Source organism: Anabrus simplex, chromosome 1, assembly GCF_040414725.1.
Source record: "Anabrus simplex isolate iqAnaSimp1 chromosome 1, ASM4041472v1, whole genome shotgun sequence".
Classification (NCBI taxonomy): domain Eukaryota; kingdom Metazoa; phylum Arthropoda; class Insecta; order Orthoptera; family Tettigoniidae; genus Anabrus; species Anabrus simplex.
In genome coordinates this window covers 1698024338-1698042320 of record NC_090265.1, presented here as the reverse complement: position 1 = coordinate 1698042320, position 17983 = coordinate 1698024338, and the positions used below count along the sequence as shown (strand labels likewise).

Genomic DNA, 17983 nt, shown 5'->3' with positions numbered 1-17983 from the left:
CCGAAGTAGAGTTGCCTTCCAAATGTTCATCGTCAGTGGCTACTTCGTCATCACTATCATCACTTTATTCCGTATCTGTGTTTCGGACTTGGTCGTCTTGTAATTCTCCTTGTGGATCTACTTCGGTCCCTACATCATTTTCATCACCACCCAGTTCACTGTCTGTTTCTGCCGAGAATGATTCATTTAGCAGAAAAAGAATATGGTCTGCTTCTCTCTCATCCATTTCACCGAAACAAGGAAAACGTATTGAAATGTAAAATTTAACTCAGAACATTTATGTGAACACGAAAGGTCGTGGTGACATGCATACTACTTTCCCCGAGAACTGCTACGCTCGAACTGAGTACCGCCTGTTGTGCTGTGTAGAGGGGGTAGAATTAGGAAGATATTGGGAGGAGGGTTGCTGTGCCGCCATTGGTGGAGGAGTGAACGGAAATGTAAGCATGTGGGTCATGACGACCCACAGCGACCGTTCTCGGGTTAAATGAATTTCAATATTCAAGTTAAAATAAACTATCCACAGCTGGAATACAGTTTCCATAGAAACAATTTACAACATTTAAAACAGAAAACTGTTCACAGTTTGTTATCCAAGAATAATAATAATGTATATAAAGAAACTTTATACATGTTTCATCATTTCTGCTTCTGATCAATTGTGACAAGACCTTTTATTTAAATTGAGAATCTTTCTACTCTAAGTAGAACTCAGAACATTCAACATTCCGTCTTGAGTAAAATAATTAAGTGTCATTCTAACTGTGACTGTCATATTTGATGACGATTATGTTTGTTATTTAAAGGGGCCTAACATAGAGGTAATCGGCCCCTAATGGTACGAAATGAGACGAAACGAAATGACAACTTAAAATTACAAAATCCTCCATTGACCAGAATTCAAAGCACGAGGACGAAGAATGAATGGAGAGAAGGATATGAATTTAAAACGATCAGTGGATCTGACCCTCAGTGCCTCACATGCACAGAAGCTGGCACAAAACAATCTTATTACCGACCAAGGGACTGCTTCTATAGCACAATGCTGAATCGATTATGCGTATAGTCAAAACGGGTCCAAAATCCAGATCGTCAGCCCCTCATGATGGTATTTATCGCGAGGAAAGTAGAACCATGCTATATGTAATGTTGCGGTACTAAGCAAAAGTAGCGGAGACTTGCGGTATTCCACACATTATGGTACTATTCACAAGTAGTGTAATGCGCACATGTGACACAGACCTATGGTGTTTTGTACATTGCGGCCCTGTTTGCAGGCAAAGCAAACCTATAAAGGCAACGCAAACCTATGGCGCACCTCGCTTAAGTGGACTAACTACAGGGACCCGTACTATGCCGTGGAATTCCTCACATAGTGGGAACTGAGCATAGGTAAGGCAGAACCATGGTGTCGCTCATCCCATGGTGTCGTTCACAAACTGTCGCTACTAATCACTAACCTGTTGCGTACCTAACATAGTGGTACTACGCGCAAGTAAATGCAACCCATGGTGTTCCCTGCGTGATGGTACTAATTACAAGTACAGTAGAAGTCCGCTATAGCGAGTACGGCATGTAACGAGAGCTCCGTTTTAGCTAGGACATTTTCCTGTCCCTTCAAAATTCCTATATTAAACTGTGTATCGTCCTTATCACTGGTGCATCCGTTATTACGAGCGATTAAGCGCGCACGATTTTTTCCGTTACCGATATTTATGCACCCCAGCGATGATTTTGTATGCGATCGATTACCTTCGGCATCGTTTCCGCGCTATGTGTACTAGCGATTTCTCTCGTTGACATTCGAAGGCAATGTCGCAGTCGATTAGTAATATCCGCCGACAGCTGTTCCGTAAAGAAAATTCGAAATGAAAGAGAACATATTTTCGTAATAAATGCGTAAATAACTTGTCCGATAACGATTGTTAACTCGTTAAAATGGGATACACCTCGAGATATGGCAGAGTGCTTAATTGATTTCAGAGGTTAGTTTATATTTTGTCGCGTCTGGTTAAATTACTGAAAGGCTATTATGAACATTTATAGCGAGAAATGTATAATTTCTCTACTGGCGCTTGAAGCGTGTTTTCATCATACGTATAGTATGGTTAAGTTAGGATACGTGACGCTGTTTGAATAAGAAAACTGAAACGTTTGCAACAAAATGCGATCGATCATCTTCGGTACAGTATAGTTTCCTCACTTTGTGCATTTGCGAACTCTCTCATTGACGCTCAAAGGCGATGTTGGAGTTCATTAGTAATACCCATCGACTGCTGTTCTCTAAAGAAAATTCGAAATGAAAGAGGATAACACGTTTTCGTAATAAATGAGTAAATAACGCGGCCGACAGCTGTTGCTAACTCGTTAAAAATAAAGACTGAAGTAAACAATATCTTAATTTTAATGTTATATACGGAAATTAAGTAAGAATGTGATACACCTCAAGATATGGCAGAGTACATCACTGATTTCAGAGGATATTTCATATCTTCTCGCGTCTACTTACGGCTATTTACATGTAGATTTTTCGCGAGGAGGTTATTTCTCTACATGCGTTTCAAATATGTTTTCATGATAGGCTACATATACGGTTAGGTTAGGTGACGCTGTTTGAATAAGAAAGCTGAGGTGTTTGCCACAGAAATCTCTGGAGTGATGCCGTATTTCTCCGAATCCAAGACTTTTTTCCCCTCAGAATTTCATGTGAAAACTCAAGGGTTGTTGCATTCGCGGCCTAACAGTAAGTTAATGGATACCACTGGCAACTACCGCGGAAACCACGCTGCTTCTTTTCACACGCGCACAGAACTCGTTGACAATAAACGACCACCTCTTTACTACACATCGCTAGCCGCGACAACCGGTTGTACAGTGCCTGTGTGTTTTTCAAATCTGCAGAATTGCATCAAAAGATGCAACCCTTCGAATTCTTAGAAAAGCCATGGCTACTCAGTGGCAGAGTCATAACGCGTCTACCTGTAATCCTGTATTGTACTTGACGCTTAGTAAAATCAAGGTTTATAGACAGCAGGAATATTTTCGTGATGGATAGTCGTATTGTAAAGATACGTGGAAAAGGTATTGCCGGCAAATTTTCAACTGGTTCTAATCGATATTATGCCAATTTTAAGTTAATGTTTATTAAACACCGGAAATGTAGAATAATTGTACAGCCACAAGAAAATACGGCATAGGCCTAACTAAAGCCAATATTTGGCGTTAGTGTGAAGACAAAGAGCTTAAAAAATGCGTACTGTACAAAAAATGCATTCAGTGGTCCGCAACAAGGAAGCTTTAAAGAAGTCGAAGATTAAATTGTGAAGTATGTGCACGAAAAACGCAAGGGCGGAATGGCCATACCGTGACTTTCAACGTTTGCGATTAGGCCTACACATCGCTAGCCGCTGAATTTGGCCGAACCCGACAAACGAGACGTGCGGGAAGCGGTAGCCGGTTATAACTGACGCTGCGTAAAAGCAACAGTTTTATAGACAGTAGGAATAATTTCCTGATGGATCGTTGTATTGTAGAGACGCATGGAATAGTATTGCCGGAAACTTTTCAACGAGTTCTCTTCGGTATTATGATGCCAATGTTAAGTTAATGGTCCTTATACCCACGGAAATAAAGAATAATTGTGCAGCCGCAAAAAAAAAAAAAGAAGAAATACGCCGTGACGAAATTCAATGTTCGGCGTCTAAAAATAGTCTAATATGAGTAGGCCTACTGTACAACAAGGCATTCATATGATTTTACAAACTTATTTTTGAGCCTGATTTAAATTTTTTGAAGGAAAAAGTGGGGTTCATCTTGAATTCAGAGAAATACGGTACTAAATTCTTTTCAGGATGAAATTAAACATACACTTTCACGTAGTATCGGATTACGAAAAATAACAAACAAGTAAGCCGTAGTGTGGATATCATCTGCGGAAATGCAAGTTTTAAACAAGCTGATTGTCGTTTCATACCGATTTTAAAGTGCATGAAGGGTTTTCCGACTTTTATAGAAAAATCGGATATTACGACAATCCGTTATAGCGAGTAAATTTTTCGCTGTTATGAATTCTCGCTATAACGGACTTCTACTGTAGTTTCATGGTTCTAATTGGATCATCCCTTGATCGCCCCTTTTAGTCGCCTCTTACGACAAGCAGGGGACACCGTGGGTGAATTCTTCGTCTGCCTCCCCCACCCACAGAGGGTGTGTGTTCGGTCCGTGAGAGGTATTTTATTTCCCTCAAGTCCACCGGCAAGCCGGTTAGGACCCTCCTATCTGCCACCTGGGACGCGCCACGTGGGAGTATCACCTCTCTCCCTGCTACGCCTGCATAGCAGGTTCGTGGACTGACATATTTACAGATAACTCTATATGTGGTTCGACCTTTGTATAACATTTCATTTATGACAAGACATTTTATTTATTTGAGAATATTACAGTTCTAAGTCGAACTCAATACTTTCAAAGTTCTACCTTGAGTGAAAATAATTATATTGTGTTAAGTGTCATTCTAATCACGACTTCAAGATTTTTAAATTGTGATTATTTGAAGTTTTATTCTCCAAATACTTTTAGGGGCATCATAAGTCCCATATTAAGAGTGTTTATATGGCATTGATTTAATGATGATGTGGATATTTACGATTGCCTGTTCTCATATTTGGCTGAAGACGAAAAGTTCCAAGTAAATGTTATTACTTATTTGGTTCAATATTAGTTTTGAAAAGGTGGATTTTTAATTTTACTTATCTATTATTCTCGGTTCAATAAAGACTTAAAATGAAAATCTAAAATTTTAATATATATTAGACATATTTGAAAAAAAAAAAAACTGATTTGATAGAAGGCAGTTCAGGTTTAGGAAAGGTTATTCCACTGAAGCTCAACTTGTAGGATTCCAGCAAGATATAGCAGATATCTTGGATTCAGAAGGTCAATTAATGGACTGTGTCGCGATTGACCTGTCTAAAGCATCTGATAGGGTGGATCATGGGAGACTACTGGCAAAAGTGAGTGCAATTGGACTAGACAAAAGAGTGACTGAATGGGTTGCTATATTTCTAGAAAATACATCTCAGAGAATTAGAGTAGGCGAAGCTTAATCTGACCCTGTAAGAATTAAGTGGGGAATTCCTCAAGGCACTATTATTGGACTTTTATGTTTTCTTATATATATAAATGATATGAGTAAATAAGTGGAATCAGAGGTAAGGCTTTTTGCGGATGATGTTATTCTGTAGAGAGTAATAAATAAGTTACAAGATTGTGAGCAATTGGAAAATGACCCCGATAATTTTGTGAAATGGACAGTAGGCAATGGTATGATAATAAATGGGGTTAAAAGTCAGGTTATGAGTTTCACAATAGGAAAAGTCCTCTCAGTTTTAATTACTGTGTTGATGGGGTGAAAGTTCCCTATGGGAATCATAGTAAGTACCTAGGTGTTAATTATAGGAAAGATTTTCATTGGGGTAATCACATAAATAGGATTGTAAATGGTTATGAGGGTATTTAGGGGTTGAGTAAGGATTTAAAGAACAGGGCATATAAGTCTCTGGTAAGACCCCAACTTGAGTATGGTTCCAGTGTATGGGACCGTCACGAGGATTGCTTGATTCAAGAACTGAAAAAATCCAAAGAAAAGCTGTGCAATTTATTCTTGGCGGTTTCTGACAAAAGAGTAGCATTACAAAATGTTGCTAAATTTGGGCTGAGAAAAGCTGCTCGACCAAGTGGTATTTTGTGAGCTGTCAGTGGAGAGGTGGCGCAGAATGACATGTGTAGATGAATAAGTTTGAGTGGTGTCTTTAAAAGCAGGAAACATCACAATATGAAGATAAAGTTGGAATTCAAGAGAACTAATTGGGGAAAATATTTGTTTATACGAAGGAGCGTTAGATACTGGAACAAATTACCAAGGGAGATGTTCAGTAAGTTTCCAACTTCTTTGCAGTCATTTAAGAAAAGTTTAGGAAAACAACAGATTGTGAATCTGCCACTTGGGCGACTGTCCTAAACACACCTGAAGCTTTTAATCTTGACAAATGAACCTTGCCTATCGATAATTATGCTTTGCTGAAATAGTTCTTAACTCATGGTTCGTGCCATCTACCGAGGATAATTTGAAACCTATAGATTCTGAAGGCAATCTGTAGGAAGGAATTTAAACTTCGTATCAGGGATTCTGAATATCTTGTTCTTTTCTGCCATCTGTAGGAAGGAATTTAAACTTTGTATAAGAGATATGAAAGCTTGAGGTGAATTTAACTTTGGTTAGGAGATTTACTGTGAGATATAGCCAGGTTGTAATAACTATTTTCAAGTAGTGAAACTTGAAGTGCAACCTGTGGCCATCGATCACTATGGAGAGAAAAAACACACCTGCAGTATGCCAGTGAAAATTTCAAAGTGTTACAAGTGAACTATGTAATGCGAGTGGAATGTATTTTTTTTGAAGACTTTGTTTGTAAAATACGATATGTTTTATTTTTTTAATTGACCTAACCTGTGCTGTATAATGTTGTAACATAGGCATTTGTGAATAGTAGAATTCTGTCTATAGTTCCTGGAAAGATCCAGAAAGTTACATAACTTTTGTACAGGGTGTGTTACTTTGTTGGTATGTGTTCTAGAAAGTGTGTTCTGTCTATTCTGGAAAAATACGACTTTCGCGATCATGCGTATTCTAGAATGTTAGTCAAAGTTCGCGATCGACAGTAAGGTTGTGATTGGTGAGTCTAGGTGGCGATAGGGAACTCGTGCACGCTGATTGGCTGCCTCCAAGGCCGGAATTTCCTATATATAGTGAGCGAGGCAGTGTTCGAATTAATTCTGTATCCTGAATTCTGTCGGTCTCGGTTTATCTGTCTGCGAGCAGCCTATCTGGTTGACGTCCCCCGGTTTCCGGGATGGCACACTCCTCGGGTAAGCATTCTTGAATTCCTTTCCTCCTGCTAAAATTTCTGTAATGTTCCGATTTGCTTTTCATACAGGAGTCTGCCCTAACCTCGCCTAGATTCACCAAATTAGTTACTTGTGACACCTTAGTTTTTCAGCTGGACTTACCTGTTCGTTTCCGAGGCATTCCCATTTCTTGTTTCACTAAAATATGTATATTGTAGTTTAATATTATTTCCCTTGGGGTTTGCCTCTGGTAGTTCTGTATCACTTGAGGTACGCTAGACTTTGGACAACCTGTAAATTGCATTGTACTACTGCATTGCTAACTAGATGTATAGTTGTTTTGAAATTTGAAATTACACTGATACGAAATGAGCTATGGATACCACTGAACTTATAGCTCGTAACTTAGAATGTATTTGTAAGATTATTTTGTAAATAATATTTTTCAAATCTAAGGATCACGGGCATTTATTTCGGAATCCGCTATCTAAACCATGTCCATGCCTTTGGTAGGTTCCCAGCCCTTCCATCCTCCCGTTTTGTCGTTCACTAGTTGGCCCTACTGATAGTTACGTACTTGTTTTGTTGGAGATCCGCGTAATGCTAGCTACTGTTTTTCCGAGTGTGTAGTGTTTTCTTATATTGTGTATTGTACTCTTACCTTCCCCTTTTAACTGTGTTTGTGCCTTGTTTGGTGTTACCACTGTAGTAGAGGTAACACAAAGCATTAACTTGGATAGTTTCTTTGAAGAACTCATGTCCCACAGCTTCAAAAGGCCTCAAAATATCATTTGAAAAAACAGAAATTATGCCCCAAAAACCAACACAACTAAAAACTAAAAGAAGTTACCATAAATGGTAATAAAATCAAAATAGTAACTCAATTTAAATATCACCTGAACAAACAATCAAAGACTGACAGACTTCAGAAAATTGAAAGGAGGATTGGAAGAACCTGCATCAACAAAAAATACCAGAAAGATGGACAGTGGCGGTTAATACCTAACAATGACGTGTACAAAGAGCTAGAACCCATTACAGATACTATGCGTAAGAGGGGACTGGGATTCTTTGGACGTATCATGAGGATGCAAGATTCGAGAATTCTGAAACAACTAGTACAACACAATCTCGTCTCAAAAAATACCACAACAGGATGTAAATGGATCAGAGAAGTAAGAGAGGATCTGACGGAAATAAGCCTTACAACAGAAGACACCACAAATAAGATAAAATTGAATACAAAATTCAAGAATACAAATATCCCGCTTTATCCTTACACAAAACAAACCAACAACACGCATATTTTCAATTGAGGAAAGGGCACAAAGATCGGAGCGTGTGAAGAAGTACTGGGAGGACTGCAAAGCCCGAACAATCCCTTCAAAGAGACCTGAACGACGGACTGACTAAAGTAATCCTATGTGGTCATAAAAGAAGAAGATGAGTAAATTAATTATATAGCAAGTGTGGGCATGGATAAGTCAGGTATTTGGAAAGGGGAAGGAGAGGGATGAGGGGTAAGAGGGAGGTGTTTAAGGCGGGTCAGGGGGACGATGTAATGGTGGCGTGTAGCGCGAGAGAATATTGTGCAAAGCATAAAAGATCAATCGTTTATTTGTGAACTTAATGTCTTTAAAGACTTTGATTAAAAAGTCAAAAAGGATGTTACTTTTTTCTGAAATTTCATTAAGGTTTAGATTGGGGTTGAAAAACTGATCCAAATAAATAAAACAGTTTTCTGTAACGTCGAGTTATATACAGTATATACATATTCTTAAGAATTTGTAAGTCCTGATCTATAGTGCTGAAACTATGTTTTGAGTCATGAATATGTTGGCCTATTGCCAAAAACCTGTTGTACTTGATGGCATTGATGTGCTCCATAATCAGATTTTAAAGCTTCTTCCGGTCTGCCCAATATATAAAGAAAAACAGTTATTGCATTTAAAGCGATATACGCCTGACTTTGCAAAGATGTCGGTTTTGTTTATTGACTTGGAGTTATGCACTATTTCCATATTTCTATTGTTGGTTCTCAATGAAATTTTGGTGTTGTGTTTCTTGAAGACACTGACTAACTGTATATGTTTTCGTTAAAGGTGAAGGTGGAATATACGGCGGGGTTAGGTCTTTCTTTTGTTAATGTTGACTTTGGTCGATGCTTACATTTGTTAATAATTCGTTCTATGAATGAGGAGTTGTATCCGTTGTATTTGGTGATGAAGTGAATAGTATTCAATTCTTTCTCTAGGTTTTCTTTAGATAGCAGTATTTTTAACGCTCAGTCTACCATACTGTAATAGCTGGCGCACTTATGTGTATGCGGGTGAATAGAGTCCTTTTTGACGGTTGTTGCTGTTTGCATTGGTTTTCTAAAAATTTTGTATTCTGTTTTCGTCTAGGATGACCAAAGTATCGTCGACGTACCTAGACTAAAACCGTACATTCGAGAAAGTGCTGTTGTTATAAATCACTGTATGTTCTAAGGAGTCTATATATATTTCCGCAAAAATCCCCGATTCCGGTGACCCCATAGGCAAACAATCTTGTTGATACATGCATTTATCAAGCATGAAGTAATTATTGTTAACTACTAATTTTAAGACCGTCATGAAATCTTGGATCTCTAGTTTACTTTGGCCACTATGTGCGTTTAGGTTATTTTGCATAATGGGAAATAGTCTATAAAGGCATTAAGTTCACGAATAAGCGATTGATCTTTTATTCTTTGTACAATACTCTTGCGCTACACGCCACTACCACATCGTTTCCCTGACCCGCCATAAACACTGCCCTCTTACCCCTCATCCTTCCCCTTCCCACATACCTGACTTATCCATGCCTACACACGCTCAGTCCGCATCTCCTCTCCATACCCAACAAACAACAAAGCACGCTGACAAGATGAGTCCCATATTTCTTCACACACGGCTATGAGTTGGTCTTGCCCAATCTACAGGTAATTTACCCATCTAATTAGCCTTTTTCCTTCGTTTTAAGCTTCGCTATCCACACTGAATTGAGACAACTTTAGTCCAACTAAAACCACATTCAATCCACCATTTATTACGTGTCGGTTATAAACAACCATTAGAAGACCTTGTCAATCACATAGACAACTGGACTTCGATCTATACCTCTACAGATATCAACCGAGAAGTGGAATTTAATCTTGCTTCAACATTTTCATAAGAACATCAAGATTTTAACTCATATATTATCAATTCAACAGTTCATCATTAACAGTTTTATAATCACAAGTGACTATTACGCTTGCAATGCGTTGTAAAACATCACTATATATTTTACTTATCCCTCATTTTTAAGTGTGAAATCATCGTTACAGTATATATATATCATATTGTATGTACATTGTCAACTGCGACATAATATGTGGACCGAGCTCGATAGCTGCAGTCGCTTAGGTGCGTCCAGTAGCCAGTATTCGGGAGATTCTGGGTTCGAACCCCACTGCCGACAGCCCTGAAGATGGTTTTCCGTGGTTTCCCATTTTCACCGACACAGATAGGTCCTATGGCAACGATGGGATAGGAAAGGCCTAGGAGTTGGAAGGAAGCGGCCGTGGCCTTAATTAAGGTACAGCCCCAGCATTTGCCTGGTGTGAAAATGGGAAACCACGGAAAACCATCTTCAGGGCTGCCAATAGTGGGATTCGAACCTACTATCTCCCGGATGCAAGCTCACAGCCGCGCGCCTCTACGCGCACGGCCAACTCGCCCGGTATAACACGAAGGTGTGTGGTATTTGGAATGCCAGATTTCGCAATAGGATGACTGCTACTCGACGTCTTCATTTTGAAATGCATCCACAATGGGCACATCAAATATACAAACACTCCCTCCCCACACTTTGAACCAAAAACAACAATGGTGCTTAAATTATCCGGGGACGCATAAACCGGCTTCGGTGGTGGGGTCATGTGAGGCCAAATGGAAGAGTATAGGTTACGTAGGAGAATAATGGACTCTGTTATGGAGGGTAAGAGAAGTAGAGGGAGACCAAGACGATGATGGATAGACTCGGTTTCTAACGACTTGAAGACAAAAGGTGTAGAATTAACTGAGGCCACAGCACTAGTTGCAAATAGAGAATTGTGGAGATGTGCAGTAAATTCACAGAGGCTTGCAAACTGAACGCTGAAAGACATAATGGTCCATAATGATGTATGTATGTATGTATGTATGTATGTATTATTATGCTAGAAAATATGAATATTTTACCTGGGTGCTAGCCTTCATTGTTTTTCTTTCCAAGTTTTGCATCATGTCACTTTACTCTTACCCAACGTTTTAATGGTACATTGGTGTTGATTCATCATGTGTTTAAATACAATTTCCTTTCATCACATTTTTGAAGAAACTATACATCACCCTTTGTGCTTTACCACAAGGCATAGTGCTATCAAACACATGCTGAGGTACACCTGTTTAGATGCAATGCGAGTAGACTTACTCTGGTTTCCTTTTACAACACGTCTCACAGACATAGATAGGTCTTATGGCAACGATGGTACAGGACAGGCGTAGGAGTGGGAGAGAAGCGACCGTCGCCGTAATTGAATGATAGCCCCAGCATTTGCGTGGTGCAAAAATGGGAAACCATGGAAAACCATCTTCAGGGCTGCTGACAGTGGAGTTTGAACCCACTATCTCCGGAATGCAAGCTGATAGTTGCATGACCCAAACTGTGCAGCCACTCGCTGGGTAGTATACCTCCCTCCTTCTCCCTTTCTTGTCGCTAACCTTCGTTTCCACTTGCCACCACAACATGGCAGGTAAACACTAACCTTAGCAATCTAATACGGAAGGGTTCCGCAAGTCAGCCCCAATTAGTTGAGTAGAAGCAGAATTGAAGTTCTGCAATTCCTACTTCTACTATCAGAAATAAATACAGTTACAGCTTAAAGCAACAATTTGTAAAGCTAAAATAGAGAATAAGGAAAGAATTCATGATGATCATTTACTGAGGGAAAGGAACTGATCAACTGGCATGTACTTACTTAGCTGCTGCCTCTTCCTGCCTCAACCTCTTCTCTCTCCTCTGAGACCATCGCTCTCTTCTTGGTTCAATCCTGCGCATGGAATGAGATTGCCGTCGTAATCGTTGAGCAGATGAACCAATAGGAGTAGTTGGTGATGTAGGAGTGTCCTCTAAGCTCATTTCCTTTCTTCCTCGTTCCTCTTTAGAAGTTCGTAGACCTAGAAGAAGACACAGTTTTGTATACCAATCATGTGCTCTGTACAGCAATACCAATAATTTCATATCAAAACTCTCATATTTAGAATAATTCCATATTAATATTTTGGATGTTTCTGAAATAATTTGGATGTGTCCTAAGGATCAAAATGATATTCTCTTTCCAATGGACACTTCATGTGAATTTCGTTCAACGTCAAAACATTAAAGCTTTTACACCTTTCACTAGCTTTTGTACGAACTTTTTCAAAAAAGATGCAAAGTAAAGCAAATGAAACGATCTTTCATTTACTTTATACCACATTTTAGCCTAAATTATAGACCTTTTTTCATGACAACATATTTCTGAATTTCCTTTACGGGAACTCTGGAATTAGAGTAATTTCCTTTTATAAAACAAAAAATGTCAAGACAACTTCCTGAAAATATACTGGTAAGTATATATATTTCAAAAACGGAACTTTAACACGGCCTAAGCCAGAAAAGAGTACCGCATTAATTCCATCCCACTGAGTGCCATGGTTATGAATAGTACAAGTCATTACTTTCCACTTCTCCAGGGGATCATCATGGCCTGTACGGAGGTGACTTTGCTCTCTGAATAGATTCTAGCATTGAAGAAATAAATTACACAGGTCAACAATGAAAAATGATTGCAAACCCACTAACTGTGTGTGTCTATTAGGGCGTAGTTCTAATTGGTTCTAATAATAATTTGTCTAAGCATTTAGCTTTGTTGGTAATCTTTGAGTACAGTAGTTCTTGCAAATTTCATTTCTGTTTGTGCTTAGTAGTGACATATGGTACCGGTATTGTAACTAGGATACGTCTGAAAGTAGTTTAAAAATTACTGTAGTGTACTGTACAGTAGTATATGAGTAACCAAATATCCTATCAGAATTTAGTGTGCTTATTTTATTATTGTGAAATATTTGTGTAGTACTGGTGTAGTAGAGGTATCCGTAGAAACTCTTACTAAAATTCTGTTGTTGTAATTCGGATAAGCTTAACTGCAGTTTGGAATTGTGGAGTTCTTGCGTATTCCTTTAGATATTCAGTAATTAACAGCAGTTTTTATCCTGTTAGGGGTTTTGGGATAAAAAATAGAGTAGTATTGTAGTGTAGTCGTATATTAATTACCTCATTGTTGTGTGATCTTTGAGTACTATCCCAGACAATATATCCCCCCCCCATTCAGTTATTTTTTGAAAATAAGTTATATTATTTTTATTTTTTCACTTTTTCTGTAAAGAATGGCTAAGGAGCGCGAGTGTACGAACTGTGGGTGTGGCGAGGCATTGAGGGATATGAGGGAGTAGTTGGAGAGTTTGAGAGAGATAATTAGGATTCTCACAGAAGACAGGAAGGAAGATGTCTCTTTCCTCTCTTCCTCCCTTAAAGGAACAAACCTGTTTTCGCATTCCTCAACAATTTCTTTAAACCCATCCCAGAGTCTGTTTACATTTTTATTTACCGTTTTCCACCGATCATAGTTACTTTTTAGAAACTGCCTAATGCCTGCTTTATCAGCCATATGGTACTGCCTAATAGTCCTACTTTTAAGACCTTCCTTTCTAGCACATTTATTTTTAACTACAACAAAAACAGCTTCATGATCACTAATACCTTCTATTACTTCAGTTTCTCTATATAGCTCATCTGGTTTTATCAGCACCACATCCAGGATATTATTCCCTCTGGTTGGTTCCATCACTTTCTGAATCACCTGTCCTTCCCATGTTAACTTATTTGCCATTTGTTGGTCATGCTTCCTGTCTTTCGCATTCCCTTCCCAATTGACATCTGGTAAATTCAGATCTCTCGCTACAATCACATTTCTTACCTTGTTGTTTTCTACATAGCCAATTATCTTATCAAATAATTCTGAATCCGTGTTAGTGCTACCCTTTCCCGGTCTGTACACTCCAAATATATCAAGTTGCCTATTATCCTTAGAAATGGAGCCTTACACCTAGAATTTCATGTGTCTCATCTTTAACTTTTTCGTAGCTTACAAATTCTTCTTTCACCAGAATGAATACTCCCCCTCCCACCATTCCTATCCTATCTCTATGATACACACTCCAGTTCCGTGAGAAAATTTCTGCATCCATTACATCATTTCTCAGCAATGATTCAACTCCTATTACAATATCTGTTAAATATATATATCTATTAAATTACTCAATTCTATTCCTTTCTTTACAATGCTTCTACAGTTCAACACTAACAATTTTATGTCATCCCTACTTGATTTCCAGTTCCCTGTTCCCTTATTACCGCTCCCTAGTCCACCCCGTTTCCCAGAATGTACCTTCCTAATACCCTTCCAAACAAATTTATTAACTTAAACGTACCACTGCGGTTTAAGTGAAGGCCATCTGAGCGCAGATCCCTATCTCCTACCCACCCATTAGGATCTAGAAATTTCACACCCAGTTTCCCACATACCCACTCCATAGTCTCATTTAAATACCCAATCACCCTCCAGTCAGTATCCCTCCTACACAGTATGCCACTAATAACAATCACCGCTTTCTTAAACTTCACCCGTGCTGCATTTACCTGATCCCACACATCTCCAACTAGGTTGGTACTTATATCAGCTTGCCTTACGTTGTTGGTACCAATGTGAAACACTACCACCTTCTCCTTCCCCTCTTCCCTCTCTTCTACTTTCCTCAACATCTGCCTCAACCTAATTCCTGGATAACATTCTATCCTGGTTCCCTTTCCTCCACACACTTTCCCCACGTGTCTAACGATGGAATCCCGCATAACCAGAGCCTCAACCCTACCCACCTCATTTGATCCCCTCCCCTCTTGGTCAGCCCTATCTTTCCTGATAGCTGCAGAAGCTACTTCCTCCTCCCTTTTCTCCTTCCCATGACCCTGGTCCACCTGTCTTTTCCTATCCTCTGCTCTACATTTCCCTTTCCTACTTTTTCCCTTCCTCCTACTTCCACACATCTCGGCAACAGTTCCCTGTCCCTCATCTTCCCTCTGTTGTTCTACCTGGAGCGACTCGCACCGATTCCACACTGACACCTGTCCTGAATTCTGATCATGAATAGAGCCCTTAGCTTAGAACATTAGATCACCTGTCTTCTACAACTCCCCCCTTTACTTCCCCTCCCTCTTGTACACCTACTGTAACCTGTACATTGTTTGAGGGAGTCCTATCTTCCTTCCTGTCTTCTGTGAGAATCCTAATTATCTCTCTCAAACTCTCCAACTACTCCCTCATATCCCTCAATGCCTCGCCACACCCACAGTTCGTACACTCGCGCTCCTTAGCCACTCTTTACAGAAAAAGTGAAAAAATAAAAATAATATAACTTATTTGCAAAAAATAACTGAATGGGGGGATATATTGTCTGGGATAGTACTCAAAGAAAATAATAGATTATACTCATAAAAACAATAATGTTGATATGGTAATAATTGGGGGAGATCTAAACTTGCCTGAAGTTGAATGGAATGGAGCTGCAAGTGAAGCTCATGAACAGAAACTGGCAAATAAGTTAATTTGGGAGGGAGGATTTACACAAGTAGTACAAGAACCGACCCATCTCAATAACTTGCTAGATGTATTCTTGGTTAAACCATGGGAAATTGTTGATAAAACTGAGGTAATTGAAGGAATAGGTGACCATAAGGCTGTAATAATGGATGTAGGACTCGTACCAAAAATGCTGAATAAGTGGGTCACAAAAGACAAGAAATTATACAGAAAAACTATTGTTGATGAATTTGGGACTTAACTCAAATCACAATTCAGTTGTTGGATAAGTGAAGGGAATACTGTGGATACACTTGGGCTAACTTTAAAGGAATCATTTGGGAAGGAGAGAAGAGATTTGTACCTGTTAAGAAGGGTAAAATGACCTCGGACCCTGTTTATTATACAAGGGAAATAAGAAAATTAAAAAGAAAATGTAGAACAGTAAACAGGAAAATCAAAGAGGGTAAGGAGAGTAGAGAAACTAGAAAACAGCTAATGAGGGAACTGAATAGAGTGAAAAAGGAAGCAAAAGAGAATTATATGAATGGCATACTTCAAGAGGGTAATGACCACAAAGGGAAATGGAAAAAGCTGTATTCATATATCAGGAATCAAAAAGGAAAAGGAATCCAAATTCCCACAATGGTGGGAGAAGGTGGTAAACACTACTTAACAGATACTGAGAAAGCAAATCTATTTAGTAGGAAATTCAGAGATTCAGTAGAAGATTGTCAGGAGTTGGAAACCGTAACAGAAGAGAGGGAGAGACACATAGGGAAACAAGCTTCTCATTCACAAATGAAAACATTTTCAGAGAAATCCAACTCCCTCAGCAAGGAAAAGTGGTAGGAAGTGATCAAATTACTGGGGAGGTATTAAAGACAATGGGGTGGTACATAGTGCCTTATTTAAAATTTCTCTTTGACTATGTCATAAATAATAGTGTAATACCAAAGGAATGGAAGGAATCTATAATAATACCAATTTATAAAGGAAAGGGTGATAAAAGGAAACCAGAGAACTAGAGACCAATCAGCCTGACCAGTATAGTTCGTAAAATACTGGAGAGTTTAATAGCAAAGTACATCAGAGGGATATGCGATGATAAAAATTGGGTCATGAGGAGCCAGTATGGATTTAGAAAGAAATTTTCTTGTGAGGCACAACTGGTAGGATTTCAGCAGGACGTATCAGAGCAGTTGGATTCAGGAGGCCAGTTAGATTGCATAGCCATAGATCTTTCCAAAGCCTTTGATAGAGTGGAACATGGAATATTATTAAAGAAATTGGAGGGAATAGGATTGGACGTAAGGGTTATACGTTGGATAAGAACATTTCTAAATTCAAGGGTTCAGAAAGTCCGGAAGAGAAAGTTTGGAAGGGAATTACACACAGTAGTATAATCGGTCCGTTATTTTTCTTAATATACGCAAATGATTTAGGGAACAATATAACATCGAAAATAAGATCCTATGCAGATGGCATAATTGTTTATAGGGAAATAAATAACATTGAGGATTGTTCAGAATTACAAAGGGACCTTGAGAGTATCCAAGAATGGGTTGAAGAAAATAATCTGAAGGTTAATGGAGACAAATCAACTGTTACAACATTTACAAACAGGAGCTTTAAAACTGAATTTGAATATACTTTGGATGAGATAGTTATCCCAACAGATGGCAAGTGCAAATACTTAGGTGTGAGATTTGAAAGTAATTTGCACAGGAAGGGTCATGTTGATGACATTGTTGGGAAAGCATACAGATCGTTACATGTCATAATGAGGCTACTTAAAGGATGCAACAAAGAATTAAAAGAAAACAGTTACTTAAGTATGGTTCATCCATTACTGGAATATGCAAAGAGTGTTTGGGATCCTCACCAAGAATACCTAATAAAAGAAATAGATAGTGTGCAGAGGAAAGCAGCAAGATTTGTAACAGGGGATTTCAGGAGAAAGAGTAGGGTATCAGAAATGTTAAAGGAAGTTGGGTGGGAAACTTTAAGTAAGAGAAGGGAGAAAACTAGACTTAGGCCCGGTTTCTTCAACTCTATGTTAAATTCTGCTTAACAAATGTTATCTAACAATTGTTATTAATTTAACAGTTCATTTAAAACTTCCCTGTTTCACGAACACATTTCCAACATTTGTTACGAAACAATTGTTAAAGACAAATTAACACATTTCCGTAAGATTTCTGAACACGTTTGGCAGTGAGCGTCTTTTGTTTCTTTACATATAGCGCTCCTAGTGGCGTGTTGAAATAGTATTTTGTCACACAGACATATAGTTGACATTATTATAGGTTATGGTTAGCGGAGACCGCTAAGAAGTAAACATGTCAAGTAAGA

At 38.7% G+C, this 17983-nt stretch overlaps 1 protein-coding gene across 3 annotated transcripts in view; it reads right to left on the bottom strand.

Moving 5' to 3' along the window:
- Positions 1-17983, bottom strand: part of enok (enoki mushroom) — a 516902-nt gene that overhangs the window by 69204 nt on the left and 429715 nt on the right. For all 3 annotated transcript variants that reach the window (XM_067138427.2, XM_067138428.2, XM_067138429.2), the window contains exon 13: positions 11930-12128. In XM_067138427.2, coding sequence (XP_066994528.2) covers positions 11930-12128 — 199 coding nt within the window. The remainder of the gene's footprint in view (positions 1-11929; positions 12129-17983) is intronic.